Consider the following 27,547-nt stretch of genomic DNA (forward strand, 5'->3'; position numbering starts at 1 on the left):
GGGGCAGTGTGGGGCAGGGAGGGGCGGAGGATGGCCCCTCGCCCCATCTGCCTGGAGGGCATTTTTCATGGCGGTGAGGGGACAACTAAATCCCCCGGGAAATGAGGGGGACAGGGACAGGGCGAGCAGGTAGTGGGGAGCATGGAGGCAGGCGCCACACTGCAAGAGGTGGCCGTGATGAAGGTGCCAGCTCCTTGCGTGTGCCGGCCACTTCCCGAAGCCCCCTAATTGTTGTTCATGATCCACCAGGAGGCTGCAGAGAGAAGCAGGGAGAGGGTCAGGGAAGGCACGGCAACGGCACCGTCACTGTCATGGCAAGGGGGGGGCAGACGGCCAAGGGGCTCTGTCCTCGCTCAGGGAGAGCTGGCAGTTCCAGCCACGCACCCTCCGCAGGCCCTGTGTGCCAGGAACGCAGCTCCGCAGCACAGCCCGGCTCCCCGCAGCGCCACCACCGGAGACACCCGTCCCACAGGAGCCGCAAGCGGCTCTGGATGCGGATCCCAGATCCCTCCAAAGAGCCCAGGGAACACAGGCAGCAGGGCCCGGCAGGTCAAGGAGAAGGCCACAGGCATGGGATGACTTCCAAATTAATCAACATTTTAGCTTATTTTGGGCAAGATCCAAGGGAGTGAGAGTAGCGTAGGGTTTGGCTGGGTCTTACCACCCTCTCCCAGGTTCTCATTGATAAAGTTCTGCTGGCTTCCCAGGGCCAGGCCCATCCCCTGAGCCTGGTCTCTGCACCTTCGAGCCTTACAGTGAAGCCTGGACATGGCCATTCACATGGGCCATCAGGGCCACCAGCTGAGATACCCCCATCCCTGCCACATCGGCCCGCGCATCCCCGCTCACCTGGGAAGAGCATGGTGGTGAGAAGCTCTGGAGCCTCCAGCAAGCTTATGATGGACCGTTGGAAGGTCCTGCTGTGGCTGGACTGCAAGTGGCTGCAAAGCATTGGGCAGAGTGAGAATGGTGCTGGGAGCTTCCACTCCATCACAGGGGGGTTGCAGGAGAGGAGCCTCGCGCAGGGGTCCCTGCCCATGCATGGGGAGCAGGGTTGCACCCGCACTGCCTGACGCAGTGCATCTGCCACTGCTCCATTGCCCCAACCCCTCTCCTGGGCCTTCAGCTGCCTCTGCCGCCAGGGTCAACAGGGGCACTGAGACAAGGAGGGCTCATGCTCTCTGAGACGGGAGCACTGGACAGATCAGTTGGACAGGCTCTAAGGAGGTGGCCACAAAGCATTTTAGCCCCCTCTGACCCAGGCTATCTGAGATCATCTAGACCCAAGTCCCCAGCAAACATACAAGGAAAGTCTCCAACCTTCTCCACGAAGACACATCTTGCCAGAACTCATAGAGGATGAAGCAGGCTTCGTCGGTCAGCTTGCAGGTGGACACACTGTGGGGACAGGAGAAGCCCTGAGACAGGGCCTGGTGAGCTGGGGTGAAAGGGGTGCCCAGCACAGCCATGCCAGGCTCTGCGCCCTCGGGAATGATGGGCACTGTGCTACCTGTAGGCCTCCTCAGCAGGAGGATTTCAAAGAGAAGCAGTGCCAGCAATGACTGCTAAGAATAGCACACTGCTCCAGATGACCATGAAGATGCCCCTAACGGCCCCTGAAGTAGATGCCAATTCCCAAATCACACTTCCCATCTTCCCTTCTGCTGGAGCACCTGGAATAGGGCTGAGGTTTCTCCAGCCCACAGCATGGCAGAGGGACAAGCAATGTGAGGGCAAGCAAGCAGGAGCATGAAGCTGCAGGGCTGGTTATTCCAGCTGGGGAAGAGCTTCCCCTAGCTGCTGCTCAGAGTGTTGTGCTGCCTGGAGGAGCCAAGTCCAGAATGAAAAAGCAAGTCGTGCCCAAGCCAGCAGCAATACAGCTGTGGCCCCACACATGAGAGCCACAAGGGGCTTTGCAATTCCTGCCACGAACCAGGACAGCAGAGCCTCCGTGGGCTTTGCTCCGACTCACGTGGAAAGCCTGCTCATGCAAAACCACTGGCTGTCAAAATGGCTAGTTCTTCTGAGAGAAACTCCCTATAGTTCTGAAGGGAAAAAAAACACATTGTGTATTAAGACAAGCATTTTCTCCTTGAAACCCTCTGTGGGAGAAGGAAGGAGCTTCTCAAGGAGCAGCTGTGCAATTGCCAGGACACCCAGCTGTGGCGTGACACCAAAAGTCAAACCTGGGTCTCCGTCCTCAGTAGTTTGCTGTGAACTCTGGACTGGTGCTGGGTCCAGAGCCCTGGCCTTACATCACAGGTTAGTTTTTGGTGGACTTGGACACTTCCCAGCAGCACTGCACACATTTTAGTGAAAGGGAAACTGTGACATGAGCTCGTCCCCTTCCTCTCCAAGCCTTCAAAGCCAGAGCAACGAGCACACTCGCTTGCACGCACATGCCACATCCGTTTGTGGCGCTGTGGTTGGCACGGAAACTGTTCTCCTCCTTGCCAGGCACTAACAAGTGGTTCTTCTTGCTGGGGAACTGCAGCAGGAGGCAGGAGGGTCCCACTCAGCTGACATTGCCGCAGATCCAGCCTCAGTGGGCCAAGTCCAAGCTTGTGCCAGTGGCCCACAGGTGACCCAAGGGGCCACCCTGCCCACTCACCCCGGTTCATGCAGGGGAGAACCATGCTCAGAAGCCTTCCCCTCAGACCTGTCCCTCACTGTAAGCCCAGGACCCCATATGTCATGCAGGCATCTGTGCTGAGAGCTATGACTGTACCCCAAAGCAGGAACGCTGCCTGCTCAGCAAAGCTTTATCACGCATGTGGAGTGCAGCATCACAATCTGCAGGGACAAGGGTCCCCTGTTTGGCTATGTCACCAACAGCCCTGCTACCCAAGCACTTACTGCAGGCAGCTGCTCTGCCCAGCGGTGACCTCCGTGTAGGACCTGAATGCCTGGTGAAACTCCTTGACGCCGCTCTTCGCTACTGAGATCTGCCTCTTGGCCACAAGGATGTGCTGCAAGGGAACAGCGGCACAGGTGGTCAGGCACAGCCAGCTGCAAGCACACCAGGGCTGCCCTGGCTCTCCTGCCCCCCGTTCTGTGTCAAGCAAGTGTTCCTGTGGCTGCAGGAACACTCCCCAGCTGAAAGGGTCACGTGGGCCTTGGGACTTTTCCTCTGGGATTTTGCATGGCCTAAGGAGGCTTGGAGCCAGTCTGGGACACGTGGGCACTCACATGCAGAAGCTCATCCCTAGCTGCTCATGGCCATGGGTACTGCCTGGGCTCTGCACAGACCTCAGGGTTTCTCTTTAGAAGGAACCACAGTCCTCTCAGCTCACAGCTCAGCCCAATCCCAGCCAGTGCCAGGGCGGTGAATCCATTCCCAGACCAACACCAGAACCTATGCCAGGTGGCTCTGGCCTCAGGGCACTCAGGCCATGTGTGTGTGTGAGGGGATCTGTGAGCACTGCTGTGTGGCCTGCAATGGCAGGCTCAGGAGCAGGACTTACATCATCTCTGTCCTTGCTCAGTGCTTCTTCCTTCAGAGGCTCCAGGCGTGGGCTCTGCATTTCACATCAGCAGAAAAATCATTGTCACCACAAGAATTTTATCACAACACAAAACACAGTGATGATCAGGCTTGGCATAGCTTGGTGCACTGCTCCAGAGAGGTTGGCTCTGGTAGCCAGGGCAGGATGTGACCCATATCTGTGGAGCCAGATTGCCTTGTTGGATCAGCACAGGCCACTGAAGGAGAAACCAGCGAGAAGTTCTCAGAGCTGAGGGAGAAACAGCAGGTTCCCGGCAGGAACAGCAAGGGAGGAAGCACATTGCAATTCAGCACTGCTGGACCGCGGCAGCTCCAGAGAGGAGGAAGCCAGGACTAAAACACCAGGGTGCAGGCCTGATCAGAGCAAGGTGAGGAGCAGCCCCCGAGCCCACCTCCCTCCGTCACACACCTTGCACTCCAGTTTCTCAATAAGCTGTTGGAGCCGGTTAATCTGTGCCATCCACTGGTTGTTGTCTTCAATGCAAATGCCTGCACAGGAAGGACAGAGAGATGTCACCCCCAGGCAGTGGCATTCCAGCCTCACCGATGCTGCCCAGTTTGGTGCTCCATACTATTGCCAGCAGCAAGAGCAAAACCTGGCAGAAGCTCCATGTGGTTTTGCATGTAAGGGATCTGGGCACTCAGTGCTTCCATATAGGATACTCAGAGTGGGCAGAGGCGCTTGTGGCAGAATTATGAGGACATGTATGTCCAGGTAGATGTACAAAGGAGCCAGGAATGATAACCAGGTGATAAGGAGATAGTCTCCCTATGGGATCCCGAGCCAGGCACTATTATCCCAGGACAGCAGGGATACTCGGCACCTCTAGCACCTCTAGTCGGCAGATCCCTGGAGCTCTGCAGTCTTCTGGGGGACCCAAAAAAAGGTGACTAGGCCATACATGTCTGGCCATGTTGTGCACCCTATAGCTGGGGAGGAAATCCCGCTATCCTTCTATTTCCAGGGGTGCTGATTAATTAATTTGACTGAAAATGCCTGAGAAAATGGCAAAAGCTTCTAAACTGCTGATTTAAATGAAAAATCTGATTGTTTCATCTTACAACTTTTCCCCACTGCCCAAGAGATACAAAATCCTAGAGAAGTTCCACCCAACTCCTGTGTGGGACCATCCACATTCTGTCCTGGACAAGATCCCACTGTGCTGTGTCCCAGAGTGGGTACAGAAACACAGACCCCAGGCACAGACCTAAGGATGGCAGAGTTATGGGGATGGCTCCTTGCCTGCCTGCAGGTACCTGTTGTCAGCACGCCGGAATAGGGGTCCACTGGGGACAGACAGATGTTTTTCTGTCCTCTGCGCCCACATCGTCTTCCTGACCGCAGGCCAGTCAAGATGTCCGATCTATTTACGTCCTTCCTGAAAGAATAAAACTCAAAGAGGAGTTGGAGGAAGCTGTTGTATGGCAGACAATGCACTGCCTGGCACGTCCCGCTGTGTGTCCCACCGTGCATCTGTTACCTCTCTCGTCCTGCCTGCTCCTCCATGATGTCCACGGCACACTCAAGCGAGGTCTGCAATGACTGCAGCTGGGACACGGTTTCTCGCAGCAGGAAGCGGGTCAGGAACTGCTCCATCTTGGAGGAGGTCTCATACCGCTGCAAGGAAGGGGAACAGCACTGTCGGATGTCCCCAAGACACAGAGCACAGCTCTGTGCAAGGGAGACAGGGATTCCCAGCACAGGGTGGGCATTCCATCATTGAAACTCCAATCTCTGCTGCATGAGTGGTATGGAAACCAGACCACAAGCTATATCTGCTGGTTCTGCCCTCCTGGCAGCCACTTGCCTCCAAGGAGGACAGTGTGCCCACACAGGTAACAAGCAACAAGTCTGCTGGCTAAGCGCCATGTACTCCATGGGGAGGTGTATGAGCAGCCAGCTTGATGCTTTCAACATTGCAAAATGCCGTCCTGGAATTTAACAGCACCATTATGCTGCTTCCTATGACCAGACCAGCTGACCTATATCTGACTATAGCTGCCAGTGTTTATATACTGCCAGGTATCATCTCCTACCTCAAAGACTCCCAGGCCTGCATGTATTGAAGGACTTGGGTGCCTGACACACATGGAGCTCCCAAGCTGCAGAATGTGTGGAGCCTTCCCATGCTGTTTCTCCCGCCACATCTGCAGGCACCTTTCCCAGTCAGAACAGAGCTCCACAAAGGCACTGCCTGATGCCCCAGGACCTGGTGGGACTGGAAGGTACATTGCGCTCTCCCAGCCACTAGGTCCTGGTCAGATGTGGGGAGGTACAAGCACAGTGTCCATGACAGGGCTGACCAGCAAACCCAGTCTTGGCACAGTCTGGCCCCCGGGAGGTATCACAGCACTTGCAGATGCAGACAGTGATTAATTAGCGACACGACCACGCTTGCCAAAACTGGCTGCAACAGCTTCCCTTTTGCGCCACTTATCCCTATAAACATGCGTCTGCTCTTCCTCTTCTGGAGTCCTCCACACTCATGTCTCCTCCTGGCTTTCCTCCTGGCTCTGTGGCACCGTCCTCCAGGGACACACTGAAATAAAGTGATTGCCAGTGGCAGCGGCGCGGCTAAGCAGGGTCTGATCTGGTGTCAGCCAGCAACTGAGCAATGGGAGAAGGCCTGAGGCCTCTCAAGCCATGGGGCAGTAACCTGGTTATGAGGAAACGCTGCGAGGGGTGGATGTCAGCCTGAGCCCTATCAGGACACAGTTCATTTTTAGGTGAACTGTCGAGGAACACTAACACTGTGCCTCTGATTGATACACTAACTGTCCTCTGCACCCACGCTGCCTTCCTGACCGGCCCGTCAAGGTCAGGCAGGCCAGGCTACGAGACAGTGCAACAGTTACGTGGGCTGTTCTTAAGGCAAATTGAGGAGAACATCTGGCGTTAGCTGCACTGAGAGTTATCCTAGCATGTCCTTGTCTGATTTTTCTGATCACAGATCCATGGTAAGATCCAAAATCAAGGAGCTGTGCCAGGAGCTGTTTTAAACCTATCATCTGCTGCCTTGCCTTCTCTCCAATATGATTTGACAATTTCTGAAATACCTTGGAAAAGTTTAGCCTGAAGAGATACCACCTCCCTTTGCACAAGCACAGGCTCTGGGGAAACACACTGGGGCACCCACTCACATGCCAGAATCCATCTGTCTGGGTCAGATACTTGGCACCCTCCTGCCTTCAATGCTCTGCTACATAAACCAGGGCTCTTGTATGGTATATTGTGCTGTAATTTGGAAAAGAGTTGAGTTTGGAAAGTTTATTCCCCACCACTTGCTGTTTTCTTACGATACAAAACAAATCAACCCCCCCAAAAAATTATGGCCTCACATGGGTGCAGAGAGTTGTCTTTTTACTGGTATGGACCCTAACAAGCTTCCTTTTCTAAACAGCACTAAGACATAGTTGTATTTGGACAGTATCCCTTTCGAGCCTGGCCGAGTGCTACAGGAAAGGACATCAAGGATTCCTTAGTGTGTTGCTCTCTCCTAAGCCCAATCCAGAACAGGGTCCCAGGTTGGCACGGGGAAGACCTGGGCACATAAAACCCAAGTCTTCCCAACAGAGTTACTAAGGATCCCAGGACTAATTTGCAAGAGCTGGATGCTTATTCATATTATGCCAGTTCACTGCCCATGGTTCTGCTCTCTTCACGTGCAACTCTTAATCTGAGCCTTGCCTTTAGTTTCCACCTCTCACCCTCACCCACCCCTGCACGGTTTGATGCCCCCACACACGGCACAGATGCATTTTCAACACAGGTGATGGCAGTGTGGCAGGGAGAAGAGCACATCTTGGCCCAGAGGCCCTTCCGTGCTCCCACACACTGTGGGAGCACTGTGGTTGCCAGAAATTATTCTGTGGGTTTTTATTTTCCTCTGGTGCAGTAGGTTGCCTGGCAAGAATGTCCTGCCAAGTTCCACGTCGTCCTTCCCCTCATTGCCAGCTCCTCTCTGTGGCAAGCACAGGAGAAGGCAGCCCCAGGACCCCCTTGGCCATTGTAAGGTCACGTCCCTGTTCCATGAGCATCACAAATGCTCCTCAGTGTTCACTGTCAGACCTGGCTTTACCAGCTGCAGCAGAAGGACAAGCAGCAGATCAACTCCTGCAAAGACCTTGGCCAAGCTACAGTATGGGAAACAGCAGTTCCAGAAATGAAGTCAAACAAAAGAAACAAGAAAATCACCTAGATCAAGGCAATGGAAAGGAGAAAGGAAGACCCACGGTAACTCCCTTCCCTGTACACCCTGACAGCTTGCTTGGTCCTCTCACATGCACCTGATGAGGGCTCCAGGAATCCTCACTGGGGTTGCATTAGCCCAGAAAAAAACAAAACAAGAGGGGCAAATATACTAATAGCTTTCCAAGGTGCTAACTTGTTCTCGCAAGCAAAGGCCTAAAGTGATCTTGGTGGACAGAGGGCCTAAGCTTAAACTGCAGCAGTGAAGGACTTGAGAGATGATGGGAAACGCCCTCCAATGTAGGGAGAGGGAAGCACCAGGCTTGATGGCCTGAAGCGCCATGGGCTGTGTTGGAGTATCTGGGAAACAGGTCACACAACCTTTCAAGAATGATCCAGTCAGAGTTACTTTGTCTCTGAGAAGGGTATCATCTGCACTGTAGGTCTCTTCCAAGTGTATTCCTACCATTCTATGTCCATCCATAACCTCACTCGGATTTCACTGTCAAACCTCATACACAGGTACATGCCATCCTTACATTAGTGTGTGGCAGCTTTCCGTCTGGTGGCTCTTGGTGGCTTTCCCCATGGAAGGTTGATGGCTGCTGGATGTATATGTGCATGGGACACTTGAGGATCCTCTTCTAGCCATCAGCTCTCTGTATGGGAATGTTGTTCCATTGTGGGCATTTGGCAATAGGGAAAAAAAGGAGTCTTGGAGCTCTAGTATTGTTCTCTATGCCATATAATGCAAGCAATCAAATTAAAAAATGGTGTATTTTTGATCAATAATCCTAGTACAATTACACCAAGAGCATTCCACCCTGAGGCTGTTTCTTGTTCACTCCCATGTGACCAGAATGAAAAGGGTCACACAAAACTTTTAGAAGGATCTCAAGAGACCACAATCTACCCAGAAGAGCAGGAGATGCTTCTGGCGACACTCCAGAGCAGAGCACCCTGTAGGGAGTGCAGATCCCACCAGTAACTTGTCTTGCAGAGCAGACAGGCTGGGCTGGGACGAGGAGAGGGACTTTCCACACAGCCTGAGCAAGTTGGAGCTGTGAGATTTGACTGTCCTTATTTTGATTCCCAGATGAAAAAGACATTGCAGTCTCAATTCAGGAACCACTCTCTCAGGACCAATAACCTTGCTTGGATTGCCGTACCTCCCAGATGCAAAGTGAAGATCCTGCGCAGGCCAGGGCTGTGCTACCTTGAAGGCAAAATATCCCCATCCACATCCTCACGCCCTTCAGCAGAGCGTGGAGCTGGTGATTCTGAAACCCAGATGAGGATTGATGGCCATATGCTGCCTTGGAGGTCTTCTGGTCTGTATTCAGGTCTTCTGGTGAGGTCAGAAAACATGGAAGAACGGGATTCCTGGGTTCTAAATAAGCGTGAAGCTCTGGTACACTGTTCATGCTGTGGCTGTCTCTGGGTAGCTAAGCTGTGAGGCACCTTTGTGCCCACAGAAGCTACATGGCTTCCTCAGAGAATAAAGCAATAAAAGCACATCATAGAGTTGTTTGTGTCTGATGGAGTGAGGACAGAAAGACAGAAGTAACCCTTGCTGTAGTGTGTGCAGATCTCTGATGCACATCTGTCCCCCAGGAAACATTTAGGGTAGACACGCAGGGGAGGGAATTGTGGCAGTTGTGGCCCTGAACCATGAATCCTGCTGATATGGCCAGGGACAACTCTCAGCTCTTGCATGGAGATTTGGACAGGGGCCCAAAGGGCTGGATAGGTGGCTGTGGGAGTTCTGGCATTGTGAACACAAGGTTAGGAAGCACGGGAGACTGTCACAACACACCACAGGAAAACTGAGGCTGGGATTTAGCTGGGAATGTGGTTCAACATCCAAGGCATGGGAAGCCCTCAGCTTGGCCAAGGCTAATGTGACAGCTGTCCTAAGTCTCGTAACAGCCTCCATCTTTCTCACCACATAGTGTTTGCTTTCAGAGAATACAGGAACTAGAAGGAACTGCAGGCCAGGACTGTGTCTGAGCAGGAGTATTTCCCAGGCAGTTAACTCTCCCCTGGCCAAATCCCACAGGTCTTCTTACTCCAGGCTGGACTCCTACTGCAGTGGTGCCTAGTACACAGGTCCAAGTAGTGTCTGGGTAAATGAAGCAGACTTAGTCTCTCTTCTTTGCCGCTCCCAGCAGAGTTTATTTTAGATATAATTCCATTAATGGCATCCTTGGAGAAGAAAAAAAAATTATTCCTTTTGCTGCAAATGCACCTTCATGTGTGAGGTCACAGCAGGGAGTGTGCACCAGAACCAGCCTCAGAACCTCTACCCTGACCCGATAGGCCCCACCCAGGCCCGGGACCCAGTTCCACAGGCATCCAGGAGGCACAGAGCAGAAGATGGACATCCACGGACTCTCAGGGCTGCTCCTGCTCAGGAAGGGTGTCAGGTTGGGCAGAGCGTCCCTTGCGGCTTTCAATGGTCCACACACTGCTCCATTGCTCCCAGGGCTTTTAGGACAAGGCACATAAAGCAAAGGAGTTGCAGCAGGCTAACTCCTAAGGAGCCTAAGGAGTCCCACATCAGGGCTCCCTTCTTAATTTCCAATGTGCTCTAACTCACGGCTTTTTATGCTGACTTGCTCTTATGCAAGGGCTTAAACGGCCACTCCACATCCCAGCCCTTCATCACCCACACATCAAGAGGGACAGCTGCCAGGAAATGGCTGATGGCTGTGTTTAGCTGTGAATCCCAGATGATTCTCCTTGTGACATTTGGAGTCGAAATCTAATTTTAAGAAAGCAAACTATGTCAGGAAAGCAGAAACAGGGTCCTTAATTTTGAGTAGGCCTCCCATAAAGCCACAGTTGGTACATCTCAGAGCATGCCATCTGTTTTTTCCTTTATGCCTGGCCTCTGTAGCTCTCTTTTGTTGAAGGACAGTCCTGGGTGTGTTTTGGGGAAGTTGGTGAGTTGGAAGGCCTTGCGCATGCCTGAACTGCAGCTTTCCAAAGGTTGACTTTTTGTCACCTTGATGCTGCAAGGACACGGCTCTTGGCAGAAGATGCCATGGGTGCAATGAACAGGCACAGTCCTGGAGCTCAGCTCCATGCCATTTACTGTGGTTTCTGCTCGCAGCACCAATCTCTTGACCTTCATATGACCACTCTCTTTTCAAGTCCGCTTTTCATTTGCTTACTTAAAACCATCTGGAATTTTGTCCTTCCTCTGTTAGGCATCCTGAGGGCCTTAGGCAAGACCTCTGCAGAGTTGCCCTCAACACATTTAGCAGCAGTCCTACCTGACCCCAGCCACTGTGTGGCAAATCTCAAACCCCAAGGAAAGCAGATGAGGTGCCTGAGAGAGGATGTTCAGTGAGGCAGGGAACAAGTGGATGAAGAAAGGTGACAAGTGGCAAGGTTGAGGAACACAGCCCAAGAGCTGCCTGTAGGTCAGCACAGGCCCCCTCTGCCAGAGCTGTGACTCTTCTCTTGTTCCCCTGCAGAGTGAGACTTTCCCTCTATCTATCTCAGCCCTGATGGTGCCCCTGAGGCCAGAGTTCTTTTGGAGTGACAGGAGTCATCATGGAAAAGACTGCAGTCATTATAGATAATGGCAGCAGCTTCAGCTGGGCAGGCTCTGCAGGCCCGTGAAAACCCGTGTTCGTGCTAAGGACCATGTCTCTGCACCTCAGCTGCCCGGGGGCAATATGGGACACCCCATGTCATCTCACTCCAGCTGAAAGGGGGATTAGCTTTGCCACAGAACCCACGATATATTCACTCAAGCACAGAATCATTGTAGACTGGGGACATTATGGAAAACCTGTGGAGCCACCTCTTCTTCTGTGACTTGAAAGCCCTTACAGAGGAACACCCAGTGCTCATGAACTGACTCTCCCTCTTGCCTCATCACTAATCAGAAAAAGGTGGCAGAAGTTCTTTTTGAGACCTTCAAAGTGCCCATCTTGTACATGACTAACAAGGGGTTCCTCTCCCTTTGTGCCTATGGCAGTCACTGGTCTGGCCATGGAAGCAAGGGTAGGAGTGTCTCATGTCACCTCTGTCTGCTTGGGCCAGACCTGGAGGGAGGCTACTCACCACCTTGATGGGGCTGGCAGCTCTCTCCCCAACTATCTGCGTAACCTGCTGATGAAGAGCTGCAACGATCCCCCAATTTTGAAAGCCTTGAAGCAGAAGACTGTGATCTCGCTGAAGAAGCAATATTGCTATGTCTCCATGGACTATGAAGGAGACCTCCAAGACCAAGCTCACCATCACTCAGCAGGATTCCAAACCCCTGATGGACACTGGATAACCCCAGATAAGGAAGCCACTCTTTCAACCAGAGCCACTCTTTCAACCAAAGCTTCTCAATCAAAGTTCCCCAGGGCTCCACCTTTTGGCCTTCAAAGCCTCCAGAAGATACCAGATTACTGCAGGAGGGACATGATGGGTAATGTTGTGCTATCAGGAGACTCCTCAATGTTTCCTGACTTTCCCGTGAGGATGTCCTTGGAGCCGAACGCTTTATTCCATGGCACAGGCTGCTGCATTAAACCCCTGGCTACCCCAGAGAGCAGCACGGCAGCCTGGGCTGGAGACTTGATGACGGAATCATTCAAGTCCTTCCAGCACTTGTGGATGGGAAAGGACAAGTACAAGGAGCATGGTGCAGAGTACATGCATATGAAGTTCCAGGAGCCAGTCACCAACCATGTATTCAGAATGTCCAACTGGCAGGACTGCACTTCTGCTGGAAAAAAGCTCAAAGTTGCTATGGAAGGAAGGTCTCACATATCACCTTTGTCAATGCTGCCTGCTCAGGGCAAAGTCAAGGCTGTGGGTGGTGACTGAGGGCCAGCCACACATTACTGACGGAATACAAAGCAGTTTCTAATGTCCCAAAACAGCTATACTGCATCTAAGCTACACTCCAGGTTATTTCTGGGCCCACGCAACATTACGGCAATAAGCACGTCTCCAAACAGGCCTGCAACACAACTGCAACTTGCATTGTGCATTCAAGACACTCTGATCATATGGGTACAGCCAGTTAAAGACTGAGCCCTTATGCTCAAGGTCATGCACATCCTGAACACCGCGCCAAAGATGGCCTTTCTGAGTTCATTGCCTGCAGTTATCTGCACAGGAACAGGGTCTCCTCCTGCAGGCACAAGGTATCCCACAGAAAGGATAGCTGGATAGCTCTCCTACACAGGACTGGTGCTAAGAGGTCAAGTATGGAGTCTCCAGGAGAGCTGGCTGGCCTGCAGGAACATGCACTGGGAGAGTTCTTTCCTTGAAGAGACGATGAAACAGACTGAACATGTCATCGTTGCCCTCCCTGTGGTATTCTCAGGCACTCAACAGTGCTGCAGCACAGATCAGGAGCCAGACCAACATCACCCTTTGCAGGCACTGTGACTCCCTTGTGTCCAAAATAGATTCCCCTGACCCTATCAGCATTATTAAGGTAAAATACTTCCAATTCCTATTGTGTTTCTCTCCAAGACACAGAAGAAATTAGGATTTTGAATTCTAAGAGCTCTGCATGAAAACACTTGAATGTAACCCTTCTGATATTGGTGTTAAAAATCCATCTTGGAGGATGGACAGGAGGAAGGAGCTTGAGCCCCATGTGGTTTCCTGGCTACTCAAGTGTAGCTCTATGCCAGAGTGAGCCAGAAGTCCAGCCCCATAACTGTGTCAATGTGGGGCTGCTGGAGCCCCACAGCTTGGAGGCTTGTGAAGGAAATGACACAGGAGAATCTGCTACAGCAGCAGCAGTTAGGTTTTGGTAGCTGGCTCACTGCTGGTAACCTCCACTCTGTTTCCTTCACTGGAATGGGGTACTGATAACGTTCACGACCCCGGTGCAGCAGAACTAGGCCTGCAGTGCCATTTCAGCAACTGTATCTTGGCTTCTCTGAAGGCCACTACAACTTCACAACTGATCCTCAAATTCTGCTCTACCCCTGAACTGATATGGTTGGTTTCTTTTGCAGGAGATAAGTTGCAGAAGTCCTACTCAGAGATGCTTGTGCCTGGTAGAAAACTCGCAACCCTCTGCCCTTGCACCCATCTCGGGGATGTCTTACACCTCAGGCTGGGACTGGAAGGGCTGCCAGTCTTCCCAAAGGGCTCCTGGACATAGTGACGGCTTGGAGCCACATATCCCTGCCCCTCCACTGCTGCACAGCCTGTCACCTCCACTGGTGGCGGTGCCATCTCTGCAGCACAGCAGAGGAGCAATGCGTGGCCACCTCCTGCACATCTCATTCTGAGGGAATGCAGCTAGGATCTGGAGGACAGGCTAGACACCCACATGGCAGAGAGATGAAAAGTCTCTGATCTAATTACCCAGATGGACCCACTCACCCAAGCTCCATTCTGGAGCTGGGAATAGCTGTGTTTAAAGACATAACCCCAAAGAGCTGCAGTGTTAACGAATACCAGTTCCTGGCCTTGAAAGCCAAGAGGAAACCTCTTCTACAGAGAGCTACCTCAGGTGGAAAGGACAGACGCAGCTGATTGCTGTCTACTTCCCCCCTCTCAGTATAGGCAGAGAGCACTTCGTGTTGCTCTCAATGGATTTTCATCCATGTTCTAAAACAAACCTCATTTCAGCCAGAGGAAGAAGCTGCTGAGAAACAGCTGAATTGCTGCAGCAGTAGCGCGGTCACAGCTCAGTGCCTCTGTGCATCCCCCAGCCAACCATCCTAGCCTGCTCCCACCAGGCCCTCCTGGTTCTGCTCAAAGAGAGGAGGTTGCACAGCCATCACCAGCCAGAAACTTCCCAAGGAGCTGAGCTAACCCAGACCTGAGGCAGATAGATTCCATGGGATGTGAGGATCACAGGAAGGGACCCTAGTGTGGACCAGGCAGATACCAGGGGCAAAGGCTCACAGGCAACAGTGGACCCCTGGCTCTTCCCCATGCAGCTATCCAGGTAGCCTGGGGATTCACATTCACTGGGAAGAATTAACCAGACAATTCCTGACAAGGATTCTGTGCATTTTTGCCTGGACACCCCAGGGCAACGGCTTTGGAGATGAGCAGGAGTGAGAGCAGCAGATGGAGGAGACACAAGACTAAAGCCAATGGAGAACCTCCTCCTCCTCGGAGCTGCTCCCCTGTCCCGAGAGCTCCCCAGGTCTCAGCCTGCTTTTTCCCCTCGATGGCCAAGGCCCAATCCAAACCCAGAGGGGCAGGTCTGGCTTTAGGAAGCTCAGAGCCACTCCACTGCCCACTCACTCAACCTTCTCCCTACCAAAATCCCCACTAAAATCCCCACCAGCACAACCCATTTTGCCTTTCAGATGGAAGTGGTCCAGAATTCAAATGTCTTCACCCCTCTCTCTGTGCTGAGAGTGCTTCCCACAGCAAGCTGCCTTTGCAACCATACAGACCTGCTTAATGAGATGTTACTCCAGGCCCTGCCACTGCCTAGAAAGCCTTCTACTGGGCTGGCTGCAGCCCCCACTGCCTCGGCCTATTGATATTTCCCCTTGCACAGGGCTGTGTGCTCCTTCCTGACCAAGTCAGGGGACTTGGGTCAAGGACGAGCGCTGGGAGCAGCTGCAGCCTCCAGCCAGCCTCGCAGCGCTTGCCAGCCTTTCTGATTCCAAAGGCTGCCCTAATTGCTGAGCTCTGAGCTCCAAAAAATGTTCGGGTGACCTTGAGGAGGCCACACCGTGGCCACTTCAGGCCCAATTCATGACATGCTGAGGCTATCTCCTGCTAAAACAGGATGCAAGCTGAAGCTCAAACCTCACAGATTTTCTAAGAGAAGACCTAATAATAATTCTTTTCTGCATCAGGCTTGTGCTGCACCAAAGGAATTTATCTGAATATGGGTTTCAGCAGAAGGTTAGGTTTTATCTCAGGAGGAGGCAAAGGGGCAGCTGCCCCCACAGACATCATTTCACCACTGCCAAGGGCACATGAGGTCTGTCTCTCAGGCCTGCCCCCCATGGCCTTCCCATCCCCACAGCTCAGGGTCCCTGTGGTCAGAGGGGACCAGCACTTTGTCCTGCCCTGCCCAGGATCCAACTCACTGTTTAGGCAGGCATGGGGGTCATCATCTGCCCGCATTTGGGGCTGCCTCTGTGTGGTGCATAGTGCTGTGACACCCTTGGGCTGCCATTATAGGGGCACCTTCAGCAATACACAACCCTGAGAGAGCGGCCAGGCTCCAAACTAGACCTTTTGGGAGGCTGAAACATGGTCCTCCTCACAGAGCAACAAACACATGCTCACACAGCTTTGAAGCTCGCCCAGCATCTCTCAGTGCATCCCCTTGCTTCACTGCTCTTCAAGGGCAATGCACCAACCCATGCTGTGGGCTGGGGACCCAACCCAAACACAGAGTGCATATGACAAGCTAGCTCCTTCCCAACTCTCACCTAAGCAAACACAGCACATGCAGGAGAACATCACCAGAGGGAAATGTGGAAATGAGCATTTCTCAGGAAGGCCTCATGAAAGTCCCAGCAATCCAGCAGAAAGCACTAGAGCTCCCAACACCAGGGCCCGTCACATGCAGAACAGGACTCCTCACAGGACACAGCAGGGCAAGGCTTTCTCACCACATCATCCTCAACTCCCACTTTGAAAATGTCTCTCTTCCCCTGACACCAAGTAACGGACAGCTTGTGCTTAGGGTCAAAGGAAACGTTTTTCGGACATCAAACACTAGTCCACCCATTTGCACCAGTGGGAAAATGTGATGCCAGGGGAGGGAGTCCACTGAAAATGTAGAATCCACTGGAAAACAGTTAGATATTTCTTACAGGAAAATTCTTCCTGTTCCTGCAAACTAACTTATAAATACATTTCCAAGTTAAATGCTCCTATTGCCCCACTGGCAGGAATCATGTGGCCACCTATCCTACTGAAAATGTACTTCCACTGTGGCTCAGTCACCAGATGACCCCCTTGGCAGAGCTCACTTGGAGAGAAACAGCCAACCCTCTTGTCAGGTATTGCAGCGAGGCATCCAAACCTATCTGAAAATAGAATCTCAATTAAAATATGTTTTGCTGAACACACAGTATACAGCACTTTCTTGGAAGGGAGGAAATAACAAGAATGAGATAGAGATGGTTTGTTGCGGAGAGGTATTTCCAGCACCATTGACCAAGATCAAGGTCTCAAGCCTCTGCTCCAGGATCAGAGATTCCTGATGTGTGGCAATGGGCAGAAAGAGATGCCCACCTTGTCCCCAGCAGGACCACTCCTGCAGTGCCTCATACTGCTGATTGCACAAAGTTTGTTGCCTCTACCAAGATATTTGCTGTCTATACCAAGGTCTGTTGCAAATACGTCTTCAAGAAGTTTTAATGGTTTCTTATGACAGTGGTTAGACTCCAGACATGGAATGGGATACATGGCCACATGCTTCCTGACAATGGAGAAATAGTTAGCTTGCAGGAACAGGAATATTTTAGCACACGGTTTCCCTATAAGAAATACCCAACTGTTTTCCCAAGATATTTCTATAGATCACTACCTGCTCTAGCAGTTGCAAATGCAAAGTTCTGTGATGGAATAAGGCATATTTAGTATACTGCAGCATAGGTACCAATGGTGATACTTCACAAATGCCAATGGAAGTGATGGAATTTGGAGCGGCGGGGGGAAGAGGAGATCTCCCCTCTTTAAAAGGCATCTTTCCATTACAGTGTTTCTACTAATGCAGAGAGGAAGGATGTGAACACAGGAATACCTAATGATTTGGGTTTGTTTTTTCCAACGTGCGGATTTGCAAGAGAAGTCATGAGCAAATTTACTGCCTACATGTCCAATACTCCCAACAAAACCCTACAGTTTCCAGGAAGGAGCACTGTGCAGGGCAGGATAATCCAGAGCCCAGGGCTGGGCCACATGTCTGCCACGGGCTGACGTTGTGAGGATGGGAGCAGCACTGTGAGTGCAGCACTGAGTGCAGCCCCGTTGAGGCCCCCAAGCACCATCTCCCACCAATCATCCTGACCAGACTAAACAGGTGGAAGAGCAAGCCCACAAAAATGCGTTACAACAGAGAAAGTCTGTTTCCCTTTTCCAGGAAAAACTTGTGACATCGGAAATCCCAGCTCCATTTGCTAGCTCCTGGGTTCCAGGGCTTGTCCAGGGCTTGTCCTTCCAACAGAAAGGAACAAAAATCCTGTCATTGCTCTCTGCTTTGTGTCCTGCCTCCTGCAAATGTCAGCCAAGAAAAGACATCATGGCCCACAGGAATTGCACAAAGAGGATTTGGCCGTGACCCAGCGCTTAAGCCTGGTGAGTCTCCTGTCTGTCACGCTGAGAGTCTGTCACCATCCCTGGAAGGGGATGCAGTGCCAAGCAAGAGCCCAGAGAGAGCAAGTGCTCGAGCTCACAGAGAGGGGCAGAAGGAGATAAGGAAAAGCGAGAAGTTCATTTAAGAAAATGAATGGGTCAAGGTGCAGACTGCATGGGCCCCCAGAGCCGTGTGTGTGGTAACGCTCACTGCAATGTTTAACCCAGAAACTATTAAATGAACAAATACATCATGCCAATACTGCAAAGCAGGCAGTAATTGCACTGTCCTTTGGAGGAAGACATGAACACATAATGAATTCATTATAAAAAAATGAAGGGAAAGCAAGCATAGCTCTCTGAAGACGACTTGTTCTCTCTCTGATGTTGCGTTTAATAAACTTGTACAGAGAGATGCTGCTGAGCCTGGATCTGGCCAGAGGTAGCTTAGAGGGCACGTGAAATTCTGGCAGGCAACAGCAAGACACAAATAACACTTCCACGACCGCTCCACAGAGCTGTCAGCCAAGGCCTGCGCCTCCCTCCGTTTTCTTCTCTGCTGGATCAATAAGTAACCGAGTTTTTCCCCATCTGCCTTCTCTGTATTGCCTGACTCATCCTTGCCAAAACCTCCCCAGATCAGTCTGCCCTTAGCAGGTAGCTGATGTGGAGAAGTTCAGCCCAAGTATCCTGCTATCCTATCTGGGTGGTTTTGTGCCACTCTGCTGCAGCACTGGGGAGCAGGACAGCCCCAGGTGGTCACCCACCTCTGCAGAGCCAGAGACCCTCAGCTGGGGACAGCTCTGCCCTGAAGCACAACCACATGGAACATGGGTATCTCTGTCAAGCCACCAGGACCTATCCACATTCGCCCCCAATCCATGAGAGTGTCACCTTTATACTGACCATGATGGCTTCCATCCCACACCCGAGGAGCATTGGCAGCACACAGAGCCAATGCCTGGAAGTCTCACTGAGGAGGTAATTAATCCATGCCTAACATTGAATAACCACCACTGTGATCACACTATTAACTCTCTGCCTAATTGGAGAAAGGACTAGAGCATCCCAAAGGATGCCTGGGATCGCTCCTGCCTCCCAGCCAAGCAGAAAGAAGCCTCTCAGATACATCCGCAGCTCACTTCAGCCACAAGAGCCCTGTGGCCACACGTGCTGGTACAAAATCCTATTTCTTCCCCCGTTTCCATGAGCACAAGTCATGCAGCCATTTCACAGGATGCATCTAACAGGGAAATCTGAAGTGAAAGCGTGGGACAGCCCTTCCCACAGCTGTCACACAGCATCAATCCCAAACATACCGCCAAACCATCCTGCACGCCACCGATACCAGCAGGGATGCTGCTCCCCGAGAAAGGTTCCCATCCCATATTCTGTATTGAGCCTTCAAAGCCCCAGGATGCAGCCCAAACCTCTGCCCCCCAGTGCAGAGCAGGCAGCTTGTGGCAGGACGCTGCTCAGCCTAATTATCGCTCTCAGACCTGCCTTGCAACCGTACAGGCTGCAGGGAGGAGCAGAGCGTTCGCAGCAGGGATGGACTCAGCAAAAAGCTGGCAGCCTTGGCAGGAAACTCTTTTGACCATCCTTGATTTCCCAAAGCAGCCTCCTCTCTCTCTGGTGATTCCCGACCATAAGTGCGGGCCAGGCTGAGCCTGAGCTGCCTGGGGCAAGTCTGGCACCGACTCGACTCAGGGGTCCCTGCTTCACTTCACACCTGCCTGGGGACAAGACCTTCCTGTGGCTCGACGATGCTGATATCTGCAGTTGCCATCTGAACTGCTCCCTCCTCCAGCAGCTGCCACTTCCCCAACCACCGTTGCACTCAGTAAGTTGCCAGTGTTTGGCTTGCAGGGCTCCCAGGTTCCCGGGGGGGCACAGAGAGCCTAGCAGGCTCTTCAAGAGTGCTTCTGAGGAGAAAGAGCCTATAGAGACTTGGGGGAAACAAAGGGAGTATCTACCACAAAGAGGAAGAAAAAGCAGCAGCCACTTGCTCTGCAAGCTTTGCAAGCACCCTGCTTGCAAACATTACCCACCATGATGACTTGACAGACTCTTCCAGACGCGTGGCTTCACCATGGTTGGGTGGTGGGACCCATTTTTGCAAAGCCAGCCCCATTCCATTGGATTTGGACCATCTTGTGAGTTTGGGACCTCATCTTTGCAGAGGAGATGGATGTTCAATCTTGACTACAGTTACCTGTGCAAGTCCTCACCCGCCTCAGTCTCTGGTGATTGGTGCCACCAGGGTGGAAGGGCCAGAGAGCAAAGACCACCACAAGCACCAGCCTCACATCAGGTTGTGACTGTGCTGGCAGTACCTCCTCTACACTGTGTCACTCCACGGGAGCATCCCAAAATCCCAAACACTGGTAACAGCTCCCTCTGCCTTGGGTGGGCCCCGCCGGGCAGCAGCCCCAAAACAGAGCAGGCAGCTCTGTTTTGAGAGCACGAGCACCTTGAAAGGGGTAGCCGAGTCACTATCATGAGTTCCCTGGCCAAGGGTCTCACAAATGGGGGAATTAGACATCTCCACAGTCCAGTGCTAGTGCAGAGCAGTGAGAGCTTAGGCTCCTACATGAGGAGCAGTCTCAGCTCCTAGGACCTTGCCCAACTGGTAGGATCCTGTCTCAGACTGGGAACTACAGCCCATTCCCAAGGCCGCCCCCAAGGGAATGATTTTCTGCTGCACAGTAGGAGAAAGAGCAATGCTCCCAGAAATTTTTTCAGGGCAGACTGAGAGGAGCTAAAGGACAATCACTGCTGGAACCGTGCTGGAAAGGAGAGCCCACCAATGCGTCCTGAGCGCCAAAACCACTCCCTCCTCCAGCACTTGCTGCGTGTCGGGACCACTGAGGCACACACAGGTAACCTGACATGCTGGGGAGACACCACCTTTGCTGTCCACAGCCTTTTACGAACACAGATGGGCAACTCCACATGGTTTAGCACTAAGGAAGAAGCCAAGATCACTGCAACTTCTGTTCTAACCCACCTGCCCTGTCACCCCAACACTGTGCTGCAGTGACCCCAGTCTTACCAGCTTGGTTTTGTCCATGGCAGCCAGGACAGCAGAGTTGAGGGCTTCCAGGGCAGAAAGCACGTGTCTGTATTCTCCAAGATATGCCGAGAAATAATCTGAAATGGGAGGGAAGACCCCAGTCAGCTCCCCAAGCATCACCTTCCCCTTCCAGCCATGCAAAACCCCAACATCTGCCTGCCCTTGTCCTGGGCCACCTCATGTTTTGCCCACCTGGCCTGGCCATGGCCAGGAGGGTACCAGGCTTAGCCCTCAGCCCTGCATGGCCCAGGATGCAATGCTCACGTCCCTCTCTTGGGAGCACCAAAACTGAAAGCCCTTCCTACCTCCAGGGACAAAATGTCCTGGAGAAAAGCACAAACGCCCTGTGACACCCCAGCAGGAAGGCTGGGATCCAAGTGATTGCACCAATGGTGTCACACGGGCAGAAGTCAGCCCCAACCACGCCAACAGTGCACACCCTGCCACAGAGTCTGCTGTCTGGAGGGCAGGAGCAGCAGTCCACTTACCGCACAGTTTCTCTGTGTCCACGTTGCTGAAAAAAAAAAAAAGAAAAAGGAAAAGGAAAAAAAACAGACTTTGGTTAGAAGGTCAGGGTGACTTAAGAGAAGGAACAGTGTCTTCAGGGCTCGTTTCAAGTCTCAATAAGTTTGTTATTGCTCTGCTGGCATATTTTTAAGAGGTCTATTAGACTAAACAGTGTCCCTCCAAAGCCACACTCTTCCCATGCCCCAGGAGCCCCTGGATGCTGCTCCTGCCAAGTGGCCCTCTCCTGCACCCCATTTGGTCCTAAACTTTTTATGGGTTGAGCAGGGTCCTGGAGTCCTGTGGGACCTGGCTGCCAGGTCCCAGCCATCTCCAGTAGCCAGTAGCCACAGTGCAGGGTAAACTCTGGGTATTTGGGGATGCACCGCTTGGGTCTGCGGTCCCTGCAAGCTTCAGTAGGACCTTCTTGGACAAGGAGGGTCCTGGCCATAAAGTGCAGAGGGAGGATGACACGGAGCCCCAAAATAGCTGCCAGCATTTGGGATGAGCATCAGACACAAACACAGCTTTCCCTGGAGCTGACAGACAAATTCAGGCAGCTCAAGTTGCTACGGCGTAGCTGCCTGGCAGGCCTGGCATTGCCAGAAGAGCCCCGAGGAAAACACCCTGGGATATAGTTTATTCAAACCAGCCTCCTTCTGAGCAATTCTGCTGTGTCAAAATGCCCTAAGTCCTGAAGCTACTTTTATTCCCAGCTGGGAAGGCAGAAAAGAGTATGAAAGAAAGAGATGTTTAATGCTCCGGTGCTGTCACATGTGGATGCGCAGGTGACACCTGGAGTGCAGGTGGCTGCAGCCCCCTGCTCGGGTGCTCACGGTGCTGCTGCTGCAGCCGCTGCTGCTCCACTCCCAAAGGCAACACAGCAGAAATGTCCTCAGGAAAATGAGCTGAGAGTGTGTCCAAACCGCCTAGAGCCAGACATAGCCCGAAGGATTTAAAGCCTTTGTACAACTTCCCACAAAGATCAACAGCTGGTTTCAGGGTTTCTGCCTTTCTACTTCTACTTCATTTTCTGTAGTAATAGGTAGAGCTTCAAATCATGAAAACATGTAAACTGCTTTGGGTGAGGACAAACCCAGGCTTCTCAATTTTGTTCTGTTGCATCTTAAATCTAAGGTTTTCCCATTCCTTATGTGGGAAACATCATCTCCTGCCACTGCTTCTACTGGGGAGAGACCTTTCCTCCCAGTCCCACAAAGCTCTGACACTGCAGCAGGTTGCACAGCGCTGCAGGGTCACACTAAGCAAAACAACCCCAACCCCTCATGGAGAAGAGCAGGCAGCCAGACTCGGGTGCAAGGCAAGCAGGCAAGTGTCCATGAACCAGGGCAGTATCCCCAGCAGCCCTGGGATGTGACATGGGCTCACGGGGCCCCAAGCACCCTGAGCAGATCAGAATGGTCCCATACTCTTCCCTCCAAAGCGCTTATCCTGAGACTCTCCTCATTTCCTCGTTGCTGAGGAAATACCTGGGCTCAAATCCCTGATTAATCATAATCATCACTGAGCTTGAATTGATGATGAAGAATGTCACCACTGCCATTAGGATTTGTCAGAACATTCCTGGAATTTATGCAAGAAAACAGCTATCAGCTTCAGCAAAGCAGATGGGAAGTTTTCTTACAATTTCTTGTTCATGTTGGAAATCTCTGATCATCACAGATCTGGATTCCAAACCTCTACAGTAAATTCTAGACAGTTTTGGTTACTTTCACGAGTTCAAAGACTAGCAGAAGCTGAGAGTTTGAGTATCTGACCAAGCAGAGGGACAGGAAAAAAATTTACACAGCTCAGTTCTTCCACTGAACCAGAAACTCCAGGTTATTTCATCTGAGAGCTTTATAAAAATACAGGGGTCAGTGCTCCTACAGAAATCTCTGCTTTATCACCCAAAGCTTCACAAGGCTCAAGATCAGACCCTGGTTCTCAGCAGCCTACCACACATCTCCTCTCACGGGGACCTGACCACTCTCTCTTGCAGAAAGGATGATTTTCTGGACCTCATTTTTAATAAATTCCCCTGGCTGCTTCCCTGATCTGCCCCTGACAGAGATATCACAGAATGCTTGATATCACAGAGATATCAAGATATCACAGAGATCACTGTGATACCACAGAGATATCACAGATACGCAAGAGCTATGGGACACTTGCCTGGGTAGATCTCCTCAGCCCCCACAAAGAGCAAGAAGCACACAACGTAAAGACATTCACTCCAAAGGTCTTGAGGAATGAGCCCCCCAAGCTCCCCTTCCTCCCCCAGGTTAAGGAGAAGGATCTAGGGTGACAACAGAGCTCCTGGCACTTTTCCTGTGGCTTCTGGGGTGCCAACAGCAGGGAGGACCTGGCTCCTGCACAGAGCATGTCCTTGGCCATGTGAAGTCGCTGGAAGCACACCCTACTTCTCCCAAAGATACTTTTGCTGCAAAGGAAGCTTTTCACATCTTCCAGAAACATTTCTCTTTTCTTTCAGTGCATGAAAAGGTAATTTTGCAGGGAGACATATTGCTCACTCTGCTCCAGTGCCAGATGTGGCATTAAGCTCCCTGACAACTTAGGAAAAAAAAAAAAAAAAAAAAGGAACCAAGTTGTGCTAAGAAGCTACAGAGAAAAGTTCAATTCCATTTTGTCATAAAGTCTTCTTTTTAAATGTCAGATGATAAGAACAAACAGCTGTTTTCAAGATGCAATTAAGTAATTGTGATTAATGCAGAATTAAAAAAAGATAAACAGTCTTGTGGTCTTGTGAGGAAATGTGAAATCTTCAACCAAAATCATTGAAACACACTTTTTGGATTCAAAGTTTGTTTTACAGAAATGCTATGACTTGCTTTAATCATTTGCCCCATCCAGGTCATGCTGAGGACATGCTGAGACACACTGAAGGTTTTATTCCACTTGCTCTAAACTACCTGATGGAGCTGCCTGAGTGTACCCAGCACCAGCGTGAGCACCAGATAAAAAGGGAGGCGGAAGGAGGACCAGGCAGGAAGGAAGGACAGAGAGGAAAAGAGAGCGCAATGCTGTGGTGCTCTGGAAGGAGAACGAATAATGTATGAGAGCTCTAAAATATTAATCCTCCCAGATGTCAGCTCAGTTCCCCAGCAGAGCAGATGTGGGCTTGGGGGATGAAAGGCAGCAAGGATATGTCCAGGCAGCACGTTGCTACCCAGAGAAGGTTACAAGCCTGGGCATAAACATCTTTACTCTCTCCTTGGGTCAAGCTGACTCTGACAAAGAAATGCAGTCCTTTCAACCCAAATCTGAGGAACACGGCATCCTTGAGGCTAAAGCCACTTACTGGATTAGGCGTGAAAATCTCTGCCGAGGTAATACAGCCATCCAACAAGACAGAAGTTCCTATCTTGAAAAAAAAATGTGGGACATATAAGAAGAAAATCAGCTACACTGTACAGCTGACCATGCTTGTGCTAAATTCCTGTCCAAGAAGAAAAGGTGAGTGAGTTACAGCCCAAAACCCTGCACAGGAGGAGCCTGTGATTTTGAGGAACCTAACTGTTTTCCAGCATTGTGTCACTGAGTTATATGCCTCTTTTTTGCTGCTCTTATTTAAATCCATGAAGCTAGTCTGCCTATTTGGTCCCCCAGGAGAAGTCTTACCCCAGGCCCACTGCTGCTCCATCCTAAGGACCTGCATATGGACTCCACAGGGCAGAAAAGAAAATTTGCTCACTGACACCTTTTGGGCTCATTCTACAAATGTGTGGCAACTTTTTCCTTGTTTTTCTTGATTCTCCAGAGCTTATCCACTGTGATGGGCAGGAATAAGACCCCCAGGATGGCCCTGCTCCAAGCAGGCTCTCCAAGCACTATGGCAACTGGGGACAACCTTCTCATCTGAATCTCATCTCCATTCCATGTTGGTGGCAGGGCTGCTTTTCTTCACTGCTATCTTTCAGTCCCAGGTTGCGTAAAAATATATTCACTGTTTCTTTTTCTCCTGCAGACTCACCTGCCAGGACAGGACCCAACATGCAGCAGCCTTAGGAAGCCGCATACCCTGAGGGGCTGACTCCAAAGCGAAGGCCCTCTGCAGAGCTCCAGGTTTGGAGAAAGAGCTCTTCACACAAGAGGAAGTTAGATTGCTCTCATACATCTCAGGCTCCAGGCCAGGATCGGGAGTAATGCCCTCAAGATCTGGAGCAGGACAAGACTGCAACACTGACCTAGAAACAAGTGCTGGACTCAAAATTGGTGCCTCACGAGAGCCACAGCCTCCCCTTCTCCTTTGAGATGGGCATTTCCCATGGCTTCGCAGATGGATGCCAAGTAGAGCTTCACTGGCCATCACCCCAGGCTCCTGCAGATTCTGCCAGCAACGTACTGCCATACGTTGTTTAGGCCATGGGATGCCATTTGCCTGGATGCTCAGTGCAGACCCTCACTCTGCAAGGTCGCATCTCATAGTGCTCCTGCACCAGCTGGGGACTAGGCCGAAGAGATCTCCCTTCCTCACCATGCAGCTCCCCTGCTGCCAAATCCTAAATCCTGTCCCTCTCTCTCCTGCTCAAACCAGCACACTCTGACCCATTGGATCCTTCCTCTACTTCCTCCATCCATGGAAAACCTTGTCTAGCTGCTCCGTCATGCCCCATGGCAGCCCTGCCCTCTCCATCCCTGAAAAGCAAAGCTGAACTGTCCACATATCTTTGACTGACCCCGCACTTGTAGGTGCAAACCATGCACCAGCCACATCTAGGGACACTAAGCACACCCATGGCTGGACCATCCCACCCTCTACTGCAGAAATCGGGGCATCCTACCAGGGCTGGAGGGAAGAAGATCACATATGTTTGCTTTAAGTTACTAAATGCAGGACTTAGGAAACCAGCTGCAGAGTCTCCTCTGCTCTTCACAGCATAAAGAGATCAAAGACACAGTGGTCATGCCCTGTTAATAGATGTCACCAGCTCAATGCTGCATCTGCCACGTTGTCATAGTTACCACACTGTCATTACCAGGAACGATTTATAGAGACAGCGCCGTGGCAGACAGGGCCATACACAGCCCTTGGAGGCAGCCCATTCTCCTGGGGCCATGTTCTTGCACAGAGCCTGCAGAGGTGCCCAGCTACCAGTGCAACCACCAGCCTTCAACCACCAGTGGGACAAGCAGACCTCAGTCTCTGCTGTCTGGGCTCCTCCTCTCCCTTTGACACAGTGAGTGTGGAATTGCCCCAGTCCAGGTCAGCTGGGGCTCATGAGCTTCCATCTATGGCACTCGTGGCACATGCCAGCTCATGATAAATGGCCATCGTACAGCCAAGGCTGATGCACAGGGGTAGCTCTTCCCATGTAGCATCATAGCACGCTGCCCCAGAGCCAAGCAGCAGAATTGCAGCTCAGCAGCACATCAAACTGCCTACAGACAACAGTGGCTTAGCCTGCAGGTTGCTTTTCTTATTTGCCATGCACCGCGGTGGTACCTGCTAAATCCCTGGGATCACAGCCCAGAAGAGAAGGTCTTTGAAGGACCCCTCCTGCTGCCCACATTCTACATGCCAAACCATGTACACATTCTCTAGATAGCACCAGTCTAGAGAAGACCAGAGCTAGGTGCAATTACTGCTCTCGTTGTTCAAGAGTTTCTTTTTTTAAAAGTAGCTGGCCTATATTCACTTTTACACTGACACTCATAAAGTCCATTTCTGGTGGAACAGCCCTTATGTAAGTGCAAAGCAGTCAGCAGGGTCAGCAGTTGCAAAGATAACTGTCTGTTCCTTGCCTTCACAGCACCACATGCTCCTCCTGCATATACAGAACCTTTTCTATAGAGCTGCATATTTCTGGAATTAAGTTTTGTGAACCAACAGAATGCAATTTTAAATGGATGTTTGCTTACGTGGTACTAAAGTAAATCTGATAATGACTGTTCTCAAAATGCCTGGCTTCTCTCATCACCCATACTCGTAGCAGGTGCTCAATGGACTTTAACATCTGCAGCTTGCAAGAGGTGCATTTATCTCATCCGGATT

At 51.5% G+C, this 27,547-nt stretch overlaps 1 protein-coding gene and 1 pseudogene across 1 annotated transcript in view; one reads left to right on the forward strand and one right to left on the reverse strand.

The window, feature by feature from the left end:
- Positions 1-211: 211 nt before the first annotated feature.
- Positions 212-27,547, reverse strand: part of NECAB3 (N-terminal EF-hand calcium binding protein 3) — a 34,453-nt gene continuing 7,117 nt past the window's right edge. The window contains exons 4-13 of the mRNA XM_088538737.1: positions 21,516-21,541; positions 21,007-21,104; positions 4,987-5,123; positions 4,763-4,884; positions 3,915-3,994; positions 3,465-3,518; positions 2,857-2,969; positions 1,321-1,398; positions 850-941; positions 212-253 (exon numbers count right to left, since the gene is read on the reverse strand). Coding sequence (XP_088394863.1) covers positions 225-253; positions 850-941; positions 1,321-1,398; positions 2,857-2,969; positions 3,465-3,518; positions 3,915-3,994; positions 4,763-4,884; positions 4,987-5,123; positions 21,007-21,104; positions 21,516-21,541 — 829 coding nt within the window. The 3' untranslated portion in view covers positions 212-224. The remainder of the gene's footprint in view (positions 254-849; positions 942-1,320; positions 1,399-2,856; positions 2,970-3,464; positions 3,519-3,914; positions 3,995-4,762; positions 4,885-4,986; positions 5,124-21,006; positions 21,105-21,515; positions 21,542-27,547) is intronic.
- On the forward strand, positions 11,256-12,527 carry LOC148590701 (actin-like protein 10; annotated as a pseudogene).

Source organism: Tinamus guttatus, unplaced genomic scaffold (genome assembly GCF_059628265.1).
Source record: "Tinamus guttatus ecotype Peru unplaced genomic scaffold, ASM5962826v1 Tinamus_guttatus_pri_ptg001150l, whole genome shotgun sequence".
Taxonomy (NCBI): domain Eukaryota; kingdom Metazoa; phylum Chordata; class Aves; order Tinamiformes; family Tinamidae; genus Tinamus; species Tinamus guttatus.